At 59.2% G+C, this 23,068-nt stretch overlaps 2 protein-coding genes across 2 annotated transcripts; both read left to right on the top strand.

Moving 5' to 3' along the window:
• The first annotated feature begins 7,886 nt into the window (after positions 1–7,886).
• GSC2 (goosecoid homeobox 2) lies at positions 7,887–12,634 on the top strand. The gene is made up of 4 exons (XM_084867304.1): positions 7,887–8,333; positions 8,444–8,697; positions 9,163–9,523; positions 12,448–12,634. The coding sequence occupies exons 1-3, from the start codon at positions 8,090–8,092 to the stop codon at positions 9,265–9,267; spliced, it is 603 nt and encodes a 200-aa protein (XP_084723430.1). The 5' UTR covers positions 7,887–8,089; the 3' UTR covers positions 9,268–9,523; positions 12,448–12,634.
• Positions 12,635–13,114: 480 nt separating this feature from the next.
• On the top strand, positions 13,115–21,827 carry ESS2 (ess-2 splicing factor homolog). Its single transcript, XM_084867935.1, has 10 exons — positions 13,115–13,277; positions 15,463–15,631; positions 15,724–15,825; positions 16,523–16,695; positions 16,789–16,906; positions 17,177–17,310; positions 18,102–18,204; positions 19,369–19,478; positions 20,655–20,770; positions 21,274–21,827. The coding sequence occupies exons 1-10, from the start codon at positions 13,143–13,145 to the stop codon at positions 21,551–21,553; spliced, it is 1,440 nt and encodes a 479-aa protein (XP_084724061.1). The 5' UTR covers positions 13,115–13,142; the 3' UTR covers positions 21,554–21,827.
• Positions 21,828–23,068: the final 1,241 nt, after the last annotated feature.

Raw genomic sequence — 23,068 nt, 5'->3', positions numbered from 1 at the left:
GAGACAGGGCAAAGGAATGGGGGGGGGGGGGGGTGGCGTCCGCTTCTGGGGCAGGGCTTGGCCAAGCTCCAGCCCTGTCCTCTCTGTGTGGCTAGCCTCTGTAGGCAAAGGCCTTCAGGCAGCTGCCCTCTAGTCCCCACCCCACCTCCCTGAACCCTTCCTTCGCTGGGTGACACTACTGCACCGGTGTGCCCTGGTTTCCCATATCCCCGTGTGGGCGATGAATGGCAATCAGAGCTTAGAATACACACAGTCACTCCTGACAAATGGCCTGTCTGCTCTCAGTCAACAGAGAAGTCTGTTTTTCAGGTTGTGCCCTCAGCCTCCAGGGCAGACACGATCTCACTTGATGCCAGAGTATTTTCTCTTGACTTTCTGTGGGTTCTCACAGATTCCCTGGTAGGGGTGGGGGTGGGGGTTAAGAAGCACAAAATGAGGGGGCCTCAGGAGTTCCTGCCTCCTCCGGATCTGGAAGGGGACTGGGCACACCCGGACAAGCATGGAGATGCAGGCACAGTGGAGAACTGGCTGCAAAGGACCATGAGGATCCATGGCGTAAATCCACTACGTGGGTGATTTTCATAGAAAACAAGGTGGTCCCTCGTGTGGCCTTGCAGCTTCCCTCTTCCCACACCCACCTGGCGAATATCCCAGAGAGCCGCCTCCCCTCTGCTCACATTGGGCCAAGTCCTGACCTCCGACCCTCCCTGATGTCACCTTCGCCTCCGTTGCCAGCCACGCCCACCGCTCACTTGACCCTCCATTGGCCCGAGCCTGACCCGCCAGGCCCCACTGGGCCACAGGAGCGCCCTCTCCTCAGGCGACCTCAGGGGATAACCATGCCACTCCGATGCCCACAGTGGCCTGCCGCCCGCCCCCGGCTGGAAAGCTCGGCCTCGGGAAGCTCCTGAGCCTGGGCACCGGCCGGGTAGGAGCCGCCGAGGCTCTCACGGGCCTGCTGCTGGCTCCCGGAGCCCGCGCCGCCGACCCCCTCCTCCGCGCGGCCGGTGACCCGGCGAGGCGCCCCTGCCCTCGGGGCCTAGGAGACCCCCTGCCCCCCCCAGGGCCGTGATGCGGGGAAGGTAAACCCACTGCCCGCGATCGCGCCCTGCGGCTTATCCCGCGGGCCGGATCAGGTGGCGGGAGAGGGGCTGTGCCCGTCGGGGCGGAGGGGAGGGTCGCCACCCCCCCGCCGGTGCGAGAGGCCACAGGCCGTCAGAGCCTCGCTCAGCCCCCGCTTTTGGGGTCCGTGGGCGCGGGCGGTACCCAGGAGGCTTCCCGGGGCCATTGCTGAGGAAGGAGCCGGGTTTCCATGGCCTTTTCCCCGGGCCGGTGGCGCTCGGGAGGAGCCTGGGGAGCCTCCGCTCGCCCGGAAGTCAGCGCGGCGCGCGCTGATGACGTCACGTAACGGGCGCGCGCTCGGACCCTGGGCTGGGTGGCCGGGTGACGGGCACTGCCTCCAGCCCTGGTCCTCGTTTTTTCACCAACAGAGCCCCCCGCCTCGCCTGCAACCCCCCTACACCCAGCCGTTCTCCGAATCACTGAGGGCGTCTGCCCCGACGACCTACTGCCGGCGCCGGTCTGGCCCCTCTTCTCCGCCAGCCCGAAGGGACCCCTCCGCCCCCGGCCCACCCAGAGGTGCCGGTGTCCCAAGGCCGGCCTTCCCGCTCTTCCCTAGGCCGTTACCCACCGCCGTTGCCCTCCCTCACCATTTCCCTCACCCACCGTCCCTTTACCTGTAATTAATGCCCTCAGGCCCCGCCCCGCCCCCTGTGTCCTCAGACCTGTTCCCAGAGGGCAGAGCCTGCCTGTGGCTCACCTTGTTCCTCCACCTAGTCCTTCCCGGGCTCAGTGTGGGAAGGAAGGACTTCCAGCTGTGTCTTTTCCGCCCCCTGTAGCTTCTGCTCCAGGGTCCCCAGCCTCAGCCATGGGAAAGGAGATGGCGCCAGGGGCCAAGAGGGCCCCCCTCGCCTTCTCTCCGCTGCTGACCCCTCCCCACGCTGCCTGCCTGGCCAGCTCCAGTCCAGACACCCGTTGCCATCCATGGGCTTATGTAGGGCACAGTGACCTTGCCACACCCCCATGGAGGAGGAGGTGCAGGGTCACCCCGTTGAGTCCCCCACTGTGGGAGTCTGTCATTTCCACCCAAGAGGAGTGGGGGCTGGGTGGGGTCCCTACAGGAGGCAACAGTGAGCACAGGCTGCACAACTGGACATGGGACCGCCTGGACAGACCTTGCCTCCTCTCTGCCAGCCCCATTTCTCAGATGGGCAAACCCAGGCACACACAAAGCACCCACCTGGGAGCCCTGGGAGCCCAGGCTTGCACAGGCCCACCCAGTCCCACCTGCTGAGAGGCGGATGGAGGTAAGGGGGGTGCAGGAGAGCAGGAAGCATTCATCAGCTGTCAGCTAGTGGATCAAAGAATGTGCCCCTTCAGGGTCCTCAACAAACATGCCCCTTAGGGAAAGATGGAGAGTCTGCAGGCAGGCGGTGGCTCTGTGCTGGTGTCGGTCATCTTCCCGCACTCACAGTCTCAGACCTGCTTCCTGGCCATGTGTGACGGGGAGGGGAGGGGTGTATGCCTTGCCGAGAAGCCACGCTCCGGGGGTAGGCTGACACCGAGTCACAACGGTGGAGTGGGGAGAGGGTGTCCTTCCTCCTGTGGCCGGGAGAAGGGAGGGGTGCCTGGGCAGAGGGGCAGAGGTACCCCTGATTTCCCGGGACGGCTGGCAGGGTTTGCCAAGGAACCAAGAGCCAGGATTCACTCCCGCCTGCTGGGCTGGGCCCACATATCAGCGCTGGCCTGACCGACCATGGCGTTCATGCCTCCCTCCGGTCCTCAGGACGGCGCTTAGCCTGGTGACAGTGGGGGAAACCGAGGCCAGCCCCAGGGCCTGGACTGCAGAGGCCCGGTGGCTGCTCCGCTGAGGTGTCTACCTCCCATCCCCTGCGGACAATTGAGCGGCCAAAGTAGATTAACCCGGGCGCTAATCCCCTCTAATGGCTTCAGAATCCCCAGCGCCCGGCGGCTAAGCCGGCCTTTCTCAGGCCTTTCTCCCAGGCCTCGGCGGGCCTCCCGGGCGGCTCCAGCCCCGGGCTGAGCGATGCTATCTCGCCCTGAGGGCCTGGCCGCTGGTCCGCGCTAATCTCCAGCGCCCGCTCGCTTTCTTCCCAGTCCCGCTGGAGATCCGGCTGATTGGCGTTTGATTAGGGCCGCCATCGAGGGCCTCTTTGTGAAATAGGTCCTAAATCCCCTAATTCCGTGATAAAGGAGGCATTAGCGGGCGGCCGATGGCTGCAGAGAAAGGCACCGGGATGAAAGAAAGCAATCGGGGATCCTGATGGCATCGCCGGCGGCAGGCCGCAGGGGAAGGTGGGAGAGCCGGCCCCGGTGGGGGTGGGAGAAGGAGAGAGGATGTCTCCGAGCACAGAGGGCATCCCTAGCTCCCCACCTCCATCCCATGTCCTCCTTCCACAGCCCTGAGCTGCACCCAGGACCCCTTCCCCTCCTCCATCCTGGCTGCCATCTCAGCTGGGTGCTGAGGGACCACATGCACCCCACTCTCCTCTAGCATCACTCCTGCATTTGCTGGGACTGAACCCCAAACCCACCTTGGACCTTGCTGGGCCTGCCTTTCTGTCCAAAGCCGGTGATCTTTCAGGACTAATCTGCACACCCATTCCTCCATGGCCCCTGAGGGTCCCCCACCCCACCCCTCACAGGCCCCGCCCCTCCCTTTTGGCACTGACCCGCTCTGACCAGTCCGGGAAGCAGCTGGGCCTGCTCTTCAGTGTGGGAGACAGAAGTGATGGCAGCTAGCGTTGTCGGTGAGGGTGTGCGGGTGGAGGAAGCCTGGGGTTTCCGGTGGAAGGCAGGTGGAGTAAGATGGGGGGGGGGCCTCTCTGGAGGCCACACTGAGCCCCACGGCGGTTGAGAGGACCCAAGCTGGCTGCCAGCTGTGCAGGTTGGAGAAGCTGACTTGGAGCCTGGACAGCTGGGGAGAGGAGGCGGAGGCCCAATGGGGCAGATGGACAGAGGTGGCAGAGTGCTAGCACTGAGGGGCCACGGGGATGGACGGCTGATCCTCTTAGCCTGAGAGTTTGAAGCAGGGAAGCATCCTGATTGGATGTGTCTGCAGAGACCACTGCCTCTGTGGCAGGCTCCCTTGGAAGAGAGTGTCGGGAGGGGAAAGTGGCCAGGAGTGGGTCGGACAGGCCATGGTGGGGGCACAGGTGGCGGGCCTCAGTGGCTGGCACAGAGAAGGGGTCCAGATGTGGACAAGAGAACCAGTGAGACTTGGGGGTGGGACGCAAGGGAAATAGACAGCACTGTTGGAGGGCTGGAGGCTGAAGCAGCTCTGGGGCAGGCGAAGGCTTACCAAGGTGCGCGGGTGAGTGGGCGGACCACTTTCCTGGGTGGACAGCTATGTGTTCACCCAGGTGAACGGGAGTCTGGGTGTGCGTTTACCCAGGCTGGTAGGCGGGAAGGCGGGCCTTCCATGGAAGGGGAGAAGTAGACACTGGTGGGTGTTGCTTGGGGACTTCGTCCAGACCCCTTCAGTGCTCAGTGCATCCGTCTGCTCCTCTGAGTGTTGGCAGCTACTGGCACAGGGCAGCTTCCGTCTTGGAGCACTGTCCTGGGTGATGGAGCCGCTCACACAGGGACCCTCCAAAGCTGGAGGCAGAGCTCAGACAAGGACAGCGGAGCATGGGGCATAAAAGGCTGGTTCCACTCTAGCCGGTTTGGCTCAGTGGATAGAGCATTGGCCCAAGGTTCCAGGTTCAATTCCCGGTCAGAGCACATGCCCAGGTTGAGGGCTTGATCCCCATTTGGGGTTGTGCAAGAGGCAGCTTATTAACAGTTCTCATCATTGATGTTTCTATCTCTCCCTCTCCCTTTCTCTCTGAAATCAATAAACATATACTTAAAAATTCATATGGAAATTCAAGAGAACAAGAACAGTAAAACCAATGTTGAAAAGTAACAAAGTTGGGGAGTGCACACTTCCCTGTCTCCAAACTGACTGCAAGGCTACAGTGATCAAAACTGTAACACTGCCCTGACCGGTTTGGCTCAGTGGATAGAGCGTAGGCCTATGGACTCAAGGGTCCTGGGTTTGATTCCGGTCAAGGGCATGTACCTTGGTTGCAGGCACATCCCCAGTGGGGAGTGTGCAAGAGGGAGCTGATCAATGTTTCTAACTCTCTATCCCTCTCCCTTGCTCTCTGTAAAATATATTTTTTTAAAAAACAAAAAAACTGTAGCACTGCCATAGGGGAGGCATATAGATCAATAATTAAGAATAAAGAAGTCCCTCTCATTTATGGTCAATTGACTTGCAATTCATTTATGGAGTGCAAAAACAATACAACAGGGAAAAGAATAATCTTTTTTTTTTAAATATATTTTATTGATATTTTACAGAGAGGAAGAGAGAGAGAGAGAGCTAGAAATGTCGATGAGAGAGAAACATCAACCAGCTGCCTCTTGCACACCCCCACAACCAATGTACATGCCCTGGACCGGAATCAAACCTGGGACCCTTCAGTCCACAAGCAGACCAACGCTCTATCCACTGAGCCAAACCGGTTTTGCCTCTTTTTTCAGTTGAGTCCCTTGGCCAGGCCTGCGGGATCGGGCTGAAACCAGTTCTCAGGCATCCCCCGAGGGGTCTTGTATTGCTAAAGGGCACAGGCCAGGCTGAGGGACCCCACCAATGCATGAATCAGGGCTGGGGAGGAACACGGGAGGTTGGCCAGCCTGGGAGGGACCGTGGGAGGGCTCCAGGGCGTGTCCAGCCCATCTAGCTCAGTCCTGATCAGTGGACAGATCCCAGCAGCAAGTTCACCTCCTGGTCGGAGCATCTTCCCCCTGGTGGTCAGTGCACAACATAGCAAGCAGTAGAGCAACCTTAGCATATCATTAGCATATTGAGCTTTGATTGGTTGAACAGCCAACTGGACGACCAGACACTTAGCATATTAGGCTTTCATTATATAGGATATATTTTATTGATTTTACAGAGAGGAGAGAGGGATAAAGTTAGAAACATTGATGCGAGAAAAACATCGATCAGCTGCCTCCTGCAAGCCCTCTACTGGGGATTGAGCCCGCAACCAAGGTACATGCCCTTAACCAGAATTGAACCTGGGACCTTTCAATCTGAAGCTCTATCCACTGAGCCAAACCGGCCAGGGGCAAGAATAATACATACATATATATATATATATATATATATATATATATATATATATATATATATATATAAAATTTTTTAAAATATATTTTATTGATTTTTTACAGAGAGGAAGGGAGAGAGATAGAGAGTTAGAAACATTGATAAGAGAGAAACATCCATCAGCTGCCTCCTGCACACCCCCCACTGGGGATGTGCCCGCAACCAAGGCACATGCCCTTGATGGGAATCAAACCTGGGACCCTTCAGTCCACAAGCTGATTGATGCTCTATCACTGAGCCAAACCGGTTAGGGCCATTAATTTTCTATTTCCTGCTCTCCTGCAGGTCACAAGGTTGCTCAATTCTTTTTTTAAAAATATATTTTATTGATTTCTTACAGAGAGGAAGGGAGAGAGATAGAGAGCTAGAAACGTCAATGAGAGAGAAACATCGACCAGCTGCCTCTTGCACACCCCCTACCGGGGATGTGCCCGCAACCAACGTACATGCCCTTGACCAGAATTGAACCTGGGACCTTTCGGTCCGCAGGCTGACGCTCTACCGCTGAGGTTGCTCAATTCTTGCCGCTCTGACAAGGGTCTCCTTCCCTCCATGTTCCAATGGCATTTTCCTCACTTTCCTCTAGGACAGACACACTGTCAGCCTCAGCAGGTTCTCCCAACTCCCACTCACTGCCCAGCCCCCAAACCAACGCCATGTGGTTCAGGGCTTGTATAGGTTCCTCTGACCCAGGAAATTTGGGGACATAGCTAGCTCCTGCCCTCCCCCCCATTTCCTCCGGGAGGCTAAGACTGGGCTCTGAAGCGGGTAGGAAGGTGGGGCCCAAGACTGTGGTTGGGATCTTGGCTTTGCCCATGGTGCCAGGCCCCATTTGAGGTGGAGGCCCAGTAGCGATGGGGCTAGGAGGCTGTGCAGGTGGGGTGGGAACCCCAGCCTCCTTAGCTACAGGAGGAGGGGACCCAGCCCCGCTGGCGTGACTCCAGGGTTGAGCGTAGACCTATGAACCAGGAGGTCCCGGGTTTGATTCCTGGTCAGGGCACATGCCTGGGTTGCAGCTCGATTCCCAGTGGGAGGTGTGCAGGAAGCAGCCCATTAATGATTCTCTCGTGGTGGGTGTTTCTGTCTCTCTCTTCCCCTGCCTTCCTCTCTGAAAACAATAAAAATAAAAATTTTAAAAATAAAATAAAGCCGAAACCGGTTTGGCTCAGTGGATAGAGCGTCAGCTGCAAACTGAAGGGTTCCCGGTTCGATTCTGGTCAAGGGCATGTACCTGGGTTGCGGGCACATACCCAGTAGGAGGTGTGCAGGAGGCGGCTGGTCGATGTTTCTCTCTCATCGATGTTTCTAGCTCTCTATCCCTCTCCCTTCCTCTCTGTAAAAAATTAATAAAATATATATTAAAAAAATAAAATAAAACAAAACCGGTTTGGCTCAGTGGATAGAGCATCGGCCTGCGAACTCAAGGGTCCCGGGTTCGATTCTGGTCAAGGGCATGTACATTGGTTGCAGGCACATCCCCGGTAGAGGGTGTGCAGGAGGTGGCTGGTCGATGTTTCTCTCTCATCGATGTTTCTAGCTCTCTATCCCTCTCCCTTCCTCGGGGATGTAAAATAAAATAAAATAAAAAAGGAAGAGGGGACCCAGCGCCAGACGCCGGGGCGGCGGGAGGCAGAGGCTGCCTGCGGGTCCCATCCCCGAGGCTCGGCGGGCCCCCGCGCGCCGTGGTGGCTGGACAGCATCTCCCGCCGCCGCTGTCGGGGATTAGCGAGCTCCGGCCACGCGGCGGGATTAGCCCGCGTGGACGCGGCGCCCGGCCCGGGGATTACCGCGCTCCCCCCCGCCCCCCGACGGATATATACCCCGAGGCGGCGGCGGCGGGCCGGCGAGATGGCGGCGGCGGGGGGCGCGGCGAGCCGCGGGGGCCCCGGGCGGCCCTGCCCCTTCTCCATCGAGCACATCCTCTCCAGTCTGCCCGAGCGAAGCCCCCCGGCCCGGGCCGCCCGCCCGCCGCCGCCCGCCGGCCGCCCGAGCCCCGCGGAGCCCGGGGAGCCCGGGGCGCCCGAGGCCGCGCCCTGCGCCTGCTGCTGCTGCTGCGGCGCCCGGCGGCCCCCGGAGCCGGCCGCGCGGCTGGGTGAGTGGCCGCGGGGCGCGGGCGCGGGGGGCCGGGGTGACGGCGAGGTCGGTGCAGAGCGCGACGGACCCCGCCTCGGCCCCGCGCCTCACCTCGCCCTCGCCCCGCAGGCGCGCGGCTGCCGTGGCCGCTGAGGCTGGGGCCCCCGGCGCCCTCGCCCTTGGCCGCGCCGCCGGGGAGCTCGGGGGCCCTGCCGGGCGCGGGCGGCCCCGGCCCGCAGCGGCGCACGCGGCGCCACCGCACCATCTTCAGCGAGGAGCAGCTGCAGGCGCTGGAGGCGCTCTTCCTGCGGAACCAGTACCCCGACGTGGGCACGCGGGAGCGCCTGGCCGGCCGCATCCGCCTGCGCGAGGAGCGCGTGGAGGTGGGCCCCCTGCGGGCCGCGGGCGGGTCCCTCCTCCTCCTGGTCCCCGAGAGTCCGCCCGGGTGCAGGGGGCGGGGGCGGGAGGAGGGGCGGGGGCCCGGGACAGCCAGGGATGGGGCAGGGGACGGGGGGAGGAGGGGGGACAGGCTCGGGTGGGGAAATAGTCCGGGAACTAGTTTTCCTTTTCTTTGTTTTAAACTTCGTGTTCCCCTGATGGTGAGTGAGGCGCGCCTTCCAGGTCCAGATTTTGGGAAGCTCGGAAGACCCCCGAGCGGCCAGAGGGGCGCCCTGGGCGCCGCGGGGCGGAGGTGGGGGTGGGAAGGGATTGGGGAGGGATGGCTGGTCCGAGTGGGAAAGGGGCTCGGACCCGGACCGTGTCCGCAGCGGCTACCCCACGCCGGCTCCGCAGCGCTGGTCCGCCCACACGCCCGGCGTGACCCCCACCTGTGGGCTCCTCCTCCCCAGGTTTGGTTCAAGAACCGCCGCGCCAAATGGCGACACCAGAAGCGGGCGTCCGCGGCTGCGAGGCTCCTGCCCGGAGCCAAGAAGCCACCCAAGGAGAGGTGCTGATGCGCCGCGAGCTGCTCCTCGGCTTGGCCTCGGGGCGGCCCGGAGAGACGGCAGTCAGCCCTGCCCGGGGGAGGACCCCTGCCTCTTGCCGCCGGCACAGCGTCCTGCGTCCTGGAGGTAGTGCTCCAGGCGGGAGGATCGAGCCGCCTGGAGAGGACGCCGAGGACCCAGGTGCGATCTGCTGCCCCCTGGCCCGCGGGCTAGAGGCCTGGGGGGCAGGGGCACAGCAGGTCGGCTTCCTCACCCCTCCTCCCAGGTACGAACCCCCCCCTGTGGATAGAGGACCTAAAATCCTCTCTTTCCTGGGCATGCTGGCCCCCCTCCTCTCTGCACCCTGGAGGTGACCCCGAACCTGGAGACAGGGTGGGTGGTGTCTGTGCATCCTGGGGTTGCTGCCAGTTAGCTGGAAGATACTGCACTGGGTTCCATGTTCAGACCTTTCCTGTGAGCCTATTGCAACAACGAAAAACAAACAAGCAACTACAACTCCACAAAACACCCTGGCCAGTTTGGCTCAGTAGCTAGAGCGTTAGCCCTTGGACTGCAGAGGTTCGATGCCGGTGGAGGGCGGTAACCTGGGTTGCAGGCTCCAGACCTGGCCCTGGTCAGGAGGCAACCAGTTGGTGTGTCTCTCTCACACCGATATTTCCCTCTCTCTCTCTCTCTCTCTCTCTCTCTCTCTCTCTCTGTCTGTCTTTCCCCCTCCCTTCCACTCTCTAAAAATCCTCCGGTGAGGATAACCAAACAAACAAACAAACAAAAAGCAGTTGAGTCCAAAGTCTGCTCTGGCTCCACTCCCACACCCGCCGGAACCTGTCCCTTCTCTCTCCTTCCCAGGGAGGGGGTGCCATCTTGTCTTGGGGAGCACAGTGAGTACTCAATCCCTGCACCAGGGTGCCCCTCAGCAGAGCACACTGCCCTAGCAGCACTGGTCTGTCACGCCTCTCCTGCTGCTTCATGGGGAAGGGGCGGCGGGAGGGGGGGGGGTGTCCTTCGCTTCCTCTCTGGGGGGCAGATTTCCATGTTGGGTGTCTGCCTCCCTCGCAGCAATCTCTGCCACCCTGGAGGACAAGAGGAGGCTCAGTGGGGGAGACCTACCACACACACATTGCCTTGAAAACACCTGCTTTCCCTTCCATCATCCTGCCCCTCGCCGAAGGATAGTGTGGAAATGTGACTTCAGCTCCCACATAGACCCAAACAGTGGGCCCAAGGATCCTAACACCCACTCCTCTGGCTTGAGGACCTTGCTCTGCCCCCTCACAGGTCCTGCGGGGAGTTTGGGAGGAATATCTGGCAGGAGACACGGTTTACTTTCCATAAAAGTCACAGAAGGTTTGGCTCAGTGGATAGAGCGTCAGCCTGCGGACTGAAGGGTCCTGAGTTTGATTCCAGTCAAGGGCATGTGCCTTGGTAGCGGGCACATCCCCAGTGGGGGAGGTGAGAGTGTGGGAGGCAGCTGATCGGCGTTTCTCTCGTCATTGATGTTTCTGGCTCTCTATCCCTCTCCCTTCCTCTCTGTAAAAAATCAATAAAAATTTTATTTAAAAAAAAAAAAGTCACAGAAGTCAGGGCTGCAGCTCTTGGGACTGTCCAAGGCTGGCCAGCTCAGACGGCACCCAGCAGGCATGGTGTTCCCAGCCAGGGCTGCCCTCAAACTGCCGGTGCCGCCAAGACAGCAGCTGCTGCCTCACCCCCCAGGATGCACACTCTGGCTGTCACTGGGCTCTTTTCCCTGAGTCCTGGCCTTATGCTTGGCCACTGCACCGTCGGCCCGTGGAGCTCCCCTGCAGGCCGGGACACGCGCATCTCGCTGGGTTCCTGGACCTTTGCCCTCCTTGGCTGCGTGGTTATTTGTCTTTGTGCGGGGCAGCCAGGATGAGAGTTCCAGCTGCAAGGGACGGTGGCTGTGTTGCCCTTTCGGTTTTTCTCCTTTCTCTCTAGTGGCTCTCGGGCAGGCTCACCTCCACAGCTGGCTGTTAACATAGTAGGTATCCTTGAGCTACGTCTCAGGCACCCTCCTCTCATCTCCATTCTCACCCTGGTCTATCTCTCCCATTCTCAGCTGCCCCGTTTACATACCCAGCCCAGGCCTCTTCCCAGAACTAGATATTGATGGCCAAGTGTCCCTTTGACTCCTTTACCGGGAAGCCCACAGGCCCACCTTGTCCTCCGGAGGCGAACTCCGCCCCCCGTACACACCAGGTGCATGAACCAAAGGGCAGGCGATTACCCTGCTCCCGCCTCTGCCTCTCCCTCGCCAACCAGACACAAGCCAACAGCAAGTCAGCATCTCAACTTCCAAAAACAACCCCAGAACCTACCTACCTTCTCCTCAGCATCAGTTGCACCAACCTGATGAAAACCTCCAGCATCTCTCACCTTGACCGATGCAGTCACCTTCAGTCTTGTCACCTCTATCCACGCTGGTTCCTTTTTAATTGATTCTGCATAAATCTGCAAGTCTGAACCTGCCTCTCCCCTGACTACAGCGCTCCAAGGGCTTCCCATTGCCCCATGACCCACAAGGTTCCATCGATTGCAGCCTGGCCTGCCTCTCTGGCATCGGCTCACACCTCACTGCTCCTTGTACTCGGCATGTCCAAAGGTCTTCTCCCTCCTGCTGCTCTCTGCCCAGGCTTTCCCCTCTCCGCCTGATTAAAGCCTGTTCGTCATTTGGATCAACCCCTTCCCCGGGAAAACTTCCCCTGACTTGGAGATTCCTCAACTACAAACTCTTTCCTTGCTCCTTCCTGTCAACTGCAGTTCTAAACTTGTTTGTGGGGTGACCTAACCAGAGTCTGTCTTCTTCATTGGACTGTTAGCTCTGTGAGGGCAGGAACCATCAACATGGAATCCCCAGTGAATGAAGGAATGACTGCTTATTGTACTAAATCATTTTGGGATAACACTTTCTTGACATTAATTCTCAACCTCCTTTTGAGAAGAAGTGATCAGGTCTGCAAAATGCTTAGGCAATTTTCTGGTCCACTTCAGTGAGAATTAACCCTCTTCTGGGGGCCCACTCTGGCATTTAGGGACCTGATATTTTTTTTAAAAATTTCTTTTTTTCTTCCCCCATTGCCCTCTCCCCCCACCACCAAGGACCTGAACACTTTTAACCAGATATTTCTATATTGAACTATCATATTTTGCTTTCTTTTTTCTTTTGTTAGATAGCTATCAGGAAAGAATTGTCTTAGACAAAACCGGTTTGACTCAGAGGATAGAGCGTTAGACTCGGACTGAAAGGTCCCAGGTTCAATTCCGGTCAGGGGCATGTGCCTTGGTTGCGGGTGCATCCCCTGTGGGGGGTGTGCAGGAGGCAGCTGACGGATGATTCTCTCTCATCGATGTTTCTAATTCTCTGTCCCTCTCTCTTCCTCTCTGTAAAAAAATCAATAAAATATATTACAAAAAAGAAAGAATGTCTTGAATAAAAATTTTAATAAAAGCTTTGAAACGTGTATATAATCAAAATTCTTGAAGTATGTATTTTTGTTGATGATATGGAAGCATATGCAGTGATTATTTGCCAAAAATTGGGAAGCCCAAGGCCTTACTTAAATGCAGGAACGTCTCACGATTAGAGTGAATGACACACAAAAAAATAAAAATTAAAAAAAAAAAAGTGACACACCCCTTAACTCCACCACTACCACAGCGCCGCCTAGTGCCCACCGCTCGGGTACATAATATAGCGAGGGGTAAGGAGAAGACTACAATTCCCATAAGGGCGAGGGCTTGTAGTGACGTCATAGCAGAGCGCGGTCGGCCTCCGAAACGCACAGCTCTCCCATTGGCCAACTCTGCAGCCAGTACAGCCCCGCCCCTCTGACGCGGTGACGCGCCTTCTGAGCAGCCCTGGGATAGCGATGGAGACGCCCAGCGCGTCTCCCCGGGCCCTGCTGCTTTCCACCGCGTCGGGGCCCGGGAGAAAGCGGGCGGCTGGGGGGGCCGGGGCTGTGGCGAGGAAGCAGAAGGTCTTGGACGAGGAGGAGTACATCGAGGTAAGACCTCGGTGCGGACGCCAGCGACTTCTGGGTCCTCCCCTGCCACCCCCGCCCCCCTCGCGCGCCTCTGGGGTCCCTCCTCACTGGCTGAGGCACTCTCCTCCCCTCCCAGAGGCGAAGCAGCCCGAGTCCCCTGGCCTTGGGGTTTGGACGGCACGGGAGCCAAATAAACACAGTGCAGAAGGGGCTGGGTGTCCTTGATGGAGGAAGCAGAGTTGTAGGTGAGAGAGGAGGCAGTTCTGCCCGTATGTGTGGCGGATTCGGAAAACAAGGTTTTCTGTTAAAGCACGAGTGAGAGTTTGGAAGGCTAGTGGCAAAGAGGACTTTTTAGAGAGCGGTAATGGCAAGTGCAAAGGCCGGGAGTCCTGCGATTGAGGAGGCAGCATCTTGAAATCCTGCCGCAAACAGGCAGGAGGAGGAGATTGGCGGGTGCCGGTTTGGTGTGGGGTCGGTTCAGTTTGGGAGGCTTCTAGGCTGTACAGACAGGGGGCGTCAGTGGACAGCTGGGTGCACAAATGTGCAGCCGAGGAGCAAGGTCTGGCTGGAGGTGCAGAGTTGGGGGATCACAATTCGTGCTGGTGGTGGTGGGTGAGAGGCTGAAGTCATCCAGGGAAAGGAAGACCCAGAAGCCACTGGCGTCTGCACCGGGGTCTTACATTGGAAATAGGAGTGAAGGTGGCAATCTGCCTTCTCCCCAGCTTCAACTGCACCAACCTGATGAAAACCTCGGTCCAGCAGGTGTGGAAGTGGGGCCAGCAAATGAGAATGAGAAGGACCAGTTAGTAAGGGAGGGAGAGAACGGCTTCATGAAAATCAGAGGAGCGTTTAGTAATGTTAGATGTTACAGCAAGGCCCCATGAGATGTTGTTTAAAATGCTTTTTATATATTATTGGTTTTTTACAAAGAGGAAAGGAGAGGGATAGAGAGTTAGAAATATCCATCAGCTGCCTCCTGCACACCCCCCACTGGGGATGTGCCTGCAACCAAGGTACATGCCCTTGACCGGAATTGAACCTGGGTCCTTTCAGTCCGCAGGCCGATGCTCTATCCGCTGAGCCAAACCGGTTTTGGCTTAAAATGCTTTTTTAAAAAAAAAACTTATTTATTGAGACAGAGATAAGAAAACATGGACTTATTTTTTTTTTTTAATATTTTATTGATATTAAATCAACAAGTAGACTGTCAAATTACAGCGGGGAGGGGAGGAAGATCTGGGGGAGATAATAGATCAACCGAAGGACTTTTATACATGCATATAAGTATAACCAATGGACACAAAACTCTGGGGAGGGAGGGGATGTGTGGGAGGGAGGGTGGGGGGCAAAAAAAAAAAAAAAATCAATAAAATATATTAAAAAAAAAAAAAAAAAAAAAAATAAAGATACCAATGGTTCTGAGTTAAGACCCACTCCAAAAAAAAAAAAAAAAAAAAAAAAAAAAAAAAAAAATATTTTATTGATATTTTACAGAGAAGAAAGGAGAAGGATAGAGAGTTAGAAATATCCATCAGCTGCCTCTTGCACACCCCCTACTGGGGATGTGCCCGCAACCAAGGTATATGCCTTTGACCGGAATCGAACCTGGGACCTTTCAGTCCGCAAGCCGACACTCTATCCACTGAGCCAAACCGATTTCGGCAAAACTTGGACTTATTGTCCCACCCATTTATATATTCATTGGTTGACTCCCTAACTGGGAATCAAACCCACAACCCTGGCACATTGAGAGGATGCGCCAACCAACTGAGCTACCCAACCGTGGCAGGGATGTTGTCCTCATCAGAAAATGCCCCTTGCCGAAACCGGTTTGGCTCAGTGGATAGAGCATCGGCCTGCGGACTGAAGGGTCCCAGGTTCGATTTTGGTCAAGGACATGTACCTTGGTTGTGGGCACATCCCCGATAGGTAGGGAGTGTGCAGGAGACAGCTGATCGATGTTTCTCTATCATCAATGTTTCTAACTTTCTATCCCTCTCTCTTCCTCTTTGTAAAAAGTCAATAAAATATAAAAATAAAAAAATAAAAAGAAAATGCCCCTAAACTCGGGAGCATTGGGCTGGACAGAGGTTGGGGCGGATGGTCAGCAGTGGCCTTAGCATGTGCGGCAGGTGACAGAGGCAGGTGACAGAGGCAGGGGAGCCTGGATGGCAGCTCTGACTCTTGTTTTGATCTCTCCTGACAGGGTCTCCAGACAGTCATCCAGAGGGACTTCTTTCCTGACGTGGAGAAGCTGCAGGCACAGAAGGAATACCTGGAGGCCGAGGAGAATGGGGACCTGGAACGCATGCGCCAGATTGCCATCAAGTTTGGCTCTGCCCTGGGCAAGATGTCCCGAGAGCCCCCGCCGCCCTGTAAGAGGACTCCTGTGGGTGGCGCCGACGGGAACAATCTCTGAATGGTTGCCTCAGGTCCACGCTGATCCCCATTTCCTCCCTTTCCCCAGATGTGACTCCGGCCACATTTGAAACCCCTGAGGTGCACACGGGGACGGGCGTGGTGGGCCACAAGCCCCAGGGCCGGGGCCAGGGCCTGGAGGATGGTGATGGTGAGTGCCCTCTGTCTGTCACATGGTCAGTGACTCCCTGGGAGACTACCCTGGCTCCGCGCTAGGAAGGGGACCTCGCTGACGCAGCCTGGCTCCTCTAGGGGGCGCCCCTCCTCCAAGCTGAGCCGCATGGCTATAGAAGCCTGTGGCTACCTTGGGTGCAGACTGGCCTCATTTCCCTCCCAGAGGTCAGATTCCAGGGTTCCAGAATCCTGGGGAAGGATGGAGGGCCAGCTGCCAGCCTTGGTGCTGGAATGGACACTGGTTTGGAGGGATGGCTGCGGTGGGGGGGAGGGCCTGGGCTCACCTCCACCAGGGTCACTGATGGCACCCCACCCCGAGGGAAGGGACACTCGGGGGCTTCCAGAGCTGCCGTATCTCCCAGGACCCTAGGCAAACCTGTTCTTTCTCTAACATGTGGGTGCTTGCCTTCCGGTCCGAGTCAGATTGCACACTGCACTTGGCATCCAGCCGATGAGGGGAGCCCCTGAAGGCTGCCTGGGCACTGGGGGTGGTTGGTTCTGCCCCCGGGTGGGGAGTTGTCCAGCAGGGTGGGCTCTCACAACCAGGCCCAGGACCAGGTGTGAGCGTTCTAGCCCTGCTTGTCGGTAAGTGCGGTCCGCAGGACCCACAGACTGCAAAGTGGTGTTGGTGCCGTTTATGGTTCTGCGTCACCCCCGCCCCTTACCCTGAGCAGGAGAGGCTGGAGAGGAGGAGGAGGAGAAGGAGCCCCTGCCCAGCCTGGATGTCTTCCTGAGCCGGTACACAAGCGAGGACAATGCCTCCTTCCAGGAGATCATGGAGGTGGCCAAGGAGAAGAGCCGGGCACGCCATGCCTGGCTCTACCAGGCCGAGGAGGAGTTTGAGAAGGTGTGCGTGGGCACAGGGGCAGGAGCGCCCTCTGTGGGGCCAGGGCACGGTGCCCAGGGCGCTCTGACCCTCCCTTTTCCTTGTGTGACGCAGCGGCAGAAAGATAATCTTGCGCTCCCGTCGGCAGAGCACCAAGCCATCGAGAGCAGCCAGGCCGGCGTGGAGACCTGGAAGTACAAGGCCAAGAACTCCCTCATGTACTACCCAGAGGGTGAGCCGGCGGCGTGGGCGGGGCCGGCTGTTTGGATCTGGCCTTCAAAGCGTGTGTCTCTGTCCCCTAGCCTTCCGGGCCTCCGAGGGTCCCGGTCTGCTCGGGGCCGGTGGGCCTGTGCGGGAAGTCAGTGAGGGAGTGAGGCTCTCCCCGCTTCGTTCGGGTTTTGTGACGTGGGGGCTGTGTCTGTTCAGCGGGGAATGACTGGCCTCTCGGGGCCCCGAGCGCCCCTCTGACACCTGCCGCCGCCGTCTCTCCTCGGCCCGCCAGGCGTCCCGGATGAGGAGCAGCTGTTTAAGAAGCCCCGGCAGGTGGTGCATAGGAACACGCGCTTCCTCAGGGACCCCTTCAGCCAGGCCCTGAGCAGGTCGCAGCTGCAGCAGGCCGCTGCCCTCAACGCCCAGGTGAGTGGCGGGAGCCGGCGGCTGCGGGCGGACAGGGCTTCCTTGATCTTGTCTCTTCCTCTTAAATGAGTTCTCGGGCTCGGCAGGGCGCAGCCGTGCAGAAGTGTTTGGGGCCCCTGTGTGGCAGGGTCCTGGGTGTTCTCGACCCACGTGGTCTCCCATGGGGGCTCTGTTTTGTCAGACACGTTCTGTGGGTCCAGATCGGTGCCAGCTCCCATGGGGGGGGGGGGGGCAAGGGCATGAGACAGAGTCAGCTGCTGAGAGCAAGGCCAGTCTGGCCAGACCTGCTTCCCTGCTCCAGGCAGGGCTGGGGCGTGGCAGGGGGGCAGGAGGGGGTGGGTAGGCTGCAGTGGGGGGCTTGGTGGGGCAAACAGCACAGATTTCCAAGCGTGGGAGTCCCGTGTGACGGCGGTTCTGGTGGTGATGGGGCTGAAGGGTGGGAGACAGGAGGTGGGGAGAGTGCTCTGGAGGCTCTTCAGGCACCCAGAGTTAGGGTAGCCCCTGGAAGTATCCCGGGTGGGTGGGGTGTGGCCAAGCCCCCCGCCCCCCTGCATGGAGGGGGAGACTGAGGGAGCGTCCTTCATTGGTGCCTGCTCTGACAGGTCTTCAAGGCCTTTGCAGGGGCCCGGGGCCTCCCCACTTTCCCCCCATGGGGCTGCCAGCCACAGGGACTTGGCTCCGCTCTTCGGGGGGTCGGGAAGGGTTTCCGCTGTGTCCTGTGCACCCGCCCCTCTGCCAGTGGGAGAGAGTGGCTTTGGGCCCCCTGACGCCGGTCTCTCCGCTTGTTCCAGCACAAACAGGGCAAGGTGGGCCCCGACGGCAAGGAGCTGATCCCCCAGGAATCCCCTCGAGTGGGCGGATTTGGATTTGTGGCCACCCCTTCTCCTGCGCCTGGTGAGAAACGCGCCTGCCTCCGAGCCGGCCCACCCGTGGGCGGCCTGGGCAGGGGGAGGTGGGCCGCTCGGTTGGTCCTGGCCACTCGGTGCTCCCCTCGGGTCTGCCCCTCACCCAGTGTGTGAATCAGGGACCCAGTGTCCTGTCCACAAGGACAGGGCTGGACTGCAAGGCAGACCCAACCTGAGATGTGTGGGACCCGGTTTCTTTAGCCGGGTGGTCTGTCCCTCCCCCAAAGCTGGGCAGGACAGACGGAGTTTGTCAGAACCAGGGGTGTTGGGGCTCTGCTGGACAGACAGGTGCGGTGAGCATGCTGAGGGGTGCAGGGGATGCCTGGGGCCTGGCTTGCAGTGAGGGCAGTGCAGTCCAGTGGGCTGCCAGGCAGACATCTTTCTATGTAGATGTGCATGGAAGGCAAGTTATTGTCTGCAAGAGGCTGGTTACACCTGGGGCCTGAGGGGGCCGTGCCTGGCCTGTGGGGGTGGGCAAGATAGGTCTTGGGGAGCTGCAGGAGCCTGTGTCCCTCTCTCAGGCCGCCTACCTCCTGCCACTGGCCTGGGCTGGGGCTGGCTGTCCCCTCCGTCCTGGGGTGACGTTTCTGGGTCCCTCGTTAGCACTGTAAGGAGGGGTCTCTGGGCCCCAGCCCTGCATCTCCTCACACAGAGGCTGTGTGAGCCGTGGGGACGGTCTCGCAGTACACACCCCGTCCCTCTGCCCTCCCACGCACTGGCCCCTGTGCTCTGGGGAGCTGGTGGCCATGACATAGGCACGGGCATGTGGGGGTTTGCCCAGGTTCCTGGGAGAAACGGCACCTCTGGAAGCCCCTGAGTGTGTCTTCCGCTGGGGTGGCCCTGTGCTAGGAAGGGGACCTCACTGACCCAGCCCAGCTTCTCTGGGGAGCGCCCCTCCTCCAAGCTAAGCCCCATGCCTTTAGGGGCTTGAGTCTGCCTTGGGCCCACAGTGGCCTTGTGTCCCTCAGAGGGCAGAGAGGCCAGGGTTCCAGAATCCTGGGGAAGGATAGAGGGTCAGCTGCCAGCCTTGGTGTTTGTTCGCTGGAATGTACGCTGACGGTGGATGGGGGGACTGTATTGGGGGAGGAGGGCCTGGGCTGTGCTCCCACCTGGGCCCCCTAGTCTGAAGTGCCTGTGGGTTCTCCACCTGCAGGTGTGAGCGAGTCTCCGCTGATGACCTGGGGAGAGGTGGAGAACACGCCAGTGAGAGTTGAAGGATCAGAAACCCCCTACGTGGACAGGACACCAGGGCCAGCCTTCAAGGTGAGCTGTGGTGAGGGGAGCGCAGGTGGGACCCCAGGTGGATGTGTGCTCTTCTGAGCACCCACAGCTCAGTGCACAGAGGACGGCCCGGCTGCCGCTGTCAAAGCAGAACTGACCATGGGCCAGGCCACACACCCGCTCAGGCGCTGCCCTTCTCAATGGTGCCGGGGCAGGGAAGACAGGTGTGGCTGGACCGATGGTTTTGCCAAGGAGGAACTGGTGGGTGGGGCCGAGGCATCGAGGCAGGGAACGGCTGTGGCTCCTCTGAGCCTGCGGTCCCAGAGGATGGGGCTGCCCAGAGACGCCTGGGGGTCTCAGAGACAGACCCGGAGCTCAGGCGGTGCTGCAAGCCTTTTGTGGGGTGGGGTGGGTTGTATGTCCTCTGAAGGGCTGTGCGCTTCCACAGAGAGGCCTCTTGCAGAGATGGGGTGGCCCAGGATGATGTGGGCAAATGGGCAGGCAGGTGGGGTCCCAGAGAGGTATTGGGAAGATGAAGTTCTCTGGTCTACACGCAGTTTGGTGGGGAAACTGAGGGACTGGCATTGTGTGAAAGGAGGAAGCGTGCAGCTCTGCTGTCTGGGTGGGGGGCTGCTGCCTGTACCAGCTGTGGGGTGTTGGGAGGTGGAGGGGGACAGAGGCTGGTGTCACAGAGACCAAGAGGGCAGGATTACCCCATCTGCTCTGACACCCCAAAGAGATGGGCTTGGAGTCTGGGATTGATGCAGAAGGCCTACCAAAAGGCTGGGTCAGGCATCTGGAACCAGTCCCTTATGATCAGTTTGAAGTGCAATAAAAAAAAAAAAAATTTGATATCACTCACTGTAGCGGCAGAAATTTAGAATAACCAGGAGAACTTAGCTTCCAAAGAAACCACAGGAGAATACCACTAACTTCCCCCTCCCCAAGAGTGTGGGCTCCCCAGGGTAGTAGCATATGGTAGTTCAGAGAGGTGGTATATCTTTCCTAAAAGATTCTGAGGTTCCTACCCAGCAGTGCTGGCTTTGAGAGCACCGTGCTGGCCGGTGGGCAGCTCGGCCTGGCCGGTTGGAGGCCTTCGGGGGCTCTTAGGAGAGGTGGTGTCGGGTTGTTGAGATCGTGGGGGCCATAGGCAGAGTCCGCCCTTCCAGCCGGGAGGGACTGTCCAGCTCAGTGGGCACCCACACACCCACTTTGTAGATCTTGGAGCCGGGCCGCAGGGAGCGGCTGGGGCTGAAGATGGCCAACGAGGCTGCTGCCAAGAACCGGGCCAAGAAGCAGGAGGCCTTGCGGAGAGTGACGGAGAACCTGGCCAGGTGAGGGCTGTCTGACCCGGAGGGGTTTCTCCCTGTTCCCCCGCGGCCCCACGCCCAACAGTGTGGACATTCGGTCTTCAGGGCAGTCCCAGCTGTCCTCCGATGGGTCCCGTGGCAGCTCCCTGGTCCACAGTGAGGCCCTGTAGGAACCAGGATGTGGGGGCCCCTTCGTTTTCTTCTTCAGCCTCTTAGGCACACCCCCAAAAGGTAGCTTAAGGCCTGTTGTCCCACTGTGAGCCCTTGTCAGACCTGTGACCATGGATGTCATTCCCCTTAAAGAAGAGTGGGGTCCACCCAGCCCCATGGCCAAGGGCAGCACCCGCATTCCACCTCAAGTTCGGCCACACAGCCGCATGCCAGGCCACTGGTGTCCTCGGCCCAGAGTGACCATGAGTCTCCCGTGTGTCTTCCTATGGAGCTGCGGCAAGCCCTACTGCTGGCGGTGCCCCATTCAGCCTCATCTGCCCCCTCTATTCCAGCCTCACTCACCCCCTCTATTCCAGCCTCACCCCCAAAGGCCTGAGTCCCGCCATGTCCCCAGCCCTGCAGCGCCTCGTGAGCAGGACGGCCAGCAAGTACACAGACCGGGCCCTGCGGGCCAGCTACACGCCGTCCCCAGCACGCTCAGCCCACCTCAAGACCCCGGCCGGCGGGCCCCAGACCCCGACGAGCACCCCAGCTCCCGGCTCGGCCACACGCACCCCCCTCAGCCAGGACCCGGCCTCCATCACAGACAACCTGCTGCAGCTCCCCGCCCGGCGCAAAGCCTCGGACTTCTTCTAGGGCCGGGCCCGGGCCGGGCTCGCGGGATATTTGTGGAGCCTGCGGGGCAGCTGTCCGTTCAGCAGAGGACTCCGGCCTTTTGGGGACCCAGGCCCGGGCCAAAAGCAGTGACTGTCCCAGGAGCCACCGAAGAAAGGTGCCTTGTCACGGCCAGGCTGGCACCGGACCCACCCCATGGCCCTTTGGGTGCATCCCAGGGCTTTGCTGGTACTTTTTTCTATGGAACCCCTGCCCGTTTCTATTTAACAGGAATTAAACAACACCTAGCACAGTCTGCAGGGCCGTCCCTTTGCTTGCATGGAGATCTCAGGATTATGGGCGAAATTGCTGTGAGGGGTGATCCTCGGAGGGCTAGGTGTCTTACCTTTCCTGTCGCCGCCGGCATTGCTTCCTGTGGCGCTCCCGGGCTTACAGCCTGAGCTGAGCTCACAGCATATTGGTCCCCTAGGACCCCACCCCAAATTCTGTTCTCTGAGGGAGGGACGCAGCCCTTGGGAATTGAGCCTCTAGGGTTCACCTGGGGCTCTGGCCATACTCCTGTGTGGGGTCCTTCCCAGTGGCCTTACCATGACTTCTAAGCCCCTGGTTTCTAGCTCAGGTGGGGCAGAGCGTCTCTATCTTCCTGTTCCCCCTCCCCCACCTCTTGTGCTCCAGGCACTGCCAGTCTTAGGATGCCGAGTCACCAATCTCACCTCTCACTGCCACCAGTAGTGGCCCCAGGTAACAGTAACCTGGGCCAGTGTCAAGCAATGGGGCCTGGCTCACGCAGCACCATTCATACCACCAGCCAGCGCTTGCTTGCCAGCCTGAGTGTGTTGGTGCCCAAACCCCCAGAAGGCCTAGGGCCAGCTGCTTCACATGGAGTTGGGGGGTCCAAGACCATGGCTGCTTGCCAGATGGGTTCTTCTGCCTCAAGTGGGATCAGATTGTGCCCTTGGGGGCTTGCTGCTCAGGGAGGCAACCTGGAACCCCTCAGACCGGAGTCCTGCTTCGAGCACCCCCAGCCCTCGCACTAGGCCATCATCCCCAGGACTCCTGCACTCATCCTCTTCTGCCCTCCTGAGTGCCAACATCCTCCGGAGGCTGGTGCGGGGCCTGCTGCCTTCTGGACACCACCAGCCTGCACTCCTCAACGGTGAGTTCCTGCAAACTCCAGGGGCCAAGTCCTGGCTGTGCCCTGTGCCCCACCAAAAGGGCTGGGTGGGCTTAGCAGGTGAGCTTGGACCACGGTCTGGGACGCAGAGTGTGGGTTTTGATACTTTTCCCGCATGGGGAAGCGTGGCCTTGGGCTTGAGGGTGCCCCAGGAAATGGGAAAGCAGAGGTCTGAGTGGGCGTGAGTGAGATGCAAAGAGAGATGGTCCAGTCAAGGCCACCTAAGGCCAGGTGCTGACCCCTTCCGGTACGTGGCTGGCCTGCTGGGAGTGTGCCCTGGGTGACAAAATAGGGCTGCTGAGTGGGGTGACCAGGAATGCAGGGAAGAGGGTGCAGGGGATGAAGGGGATCCTCCAAGGGCT

Source organism: Pipistrellus hanaki (assembly GCF_964339955.1).
Source record: "Pipistrellus hanaki genome assembly, chromosome: 19".
NCBI classification, from domain to species: domain Eukaryota; kingdom Metazoa; phylum Chordata; class Mammalia; order Chiroptera; family Vespertilionidae; genus Pipistrellus; species Pipistrellus hanaki.
Note: the sequence above shows the minus strand (reverse complement) of the source record. Positions and strands in the feature narration are given on the sequence as shown.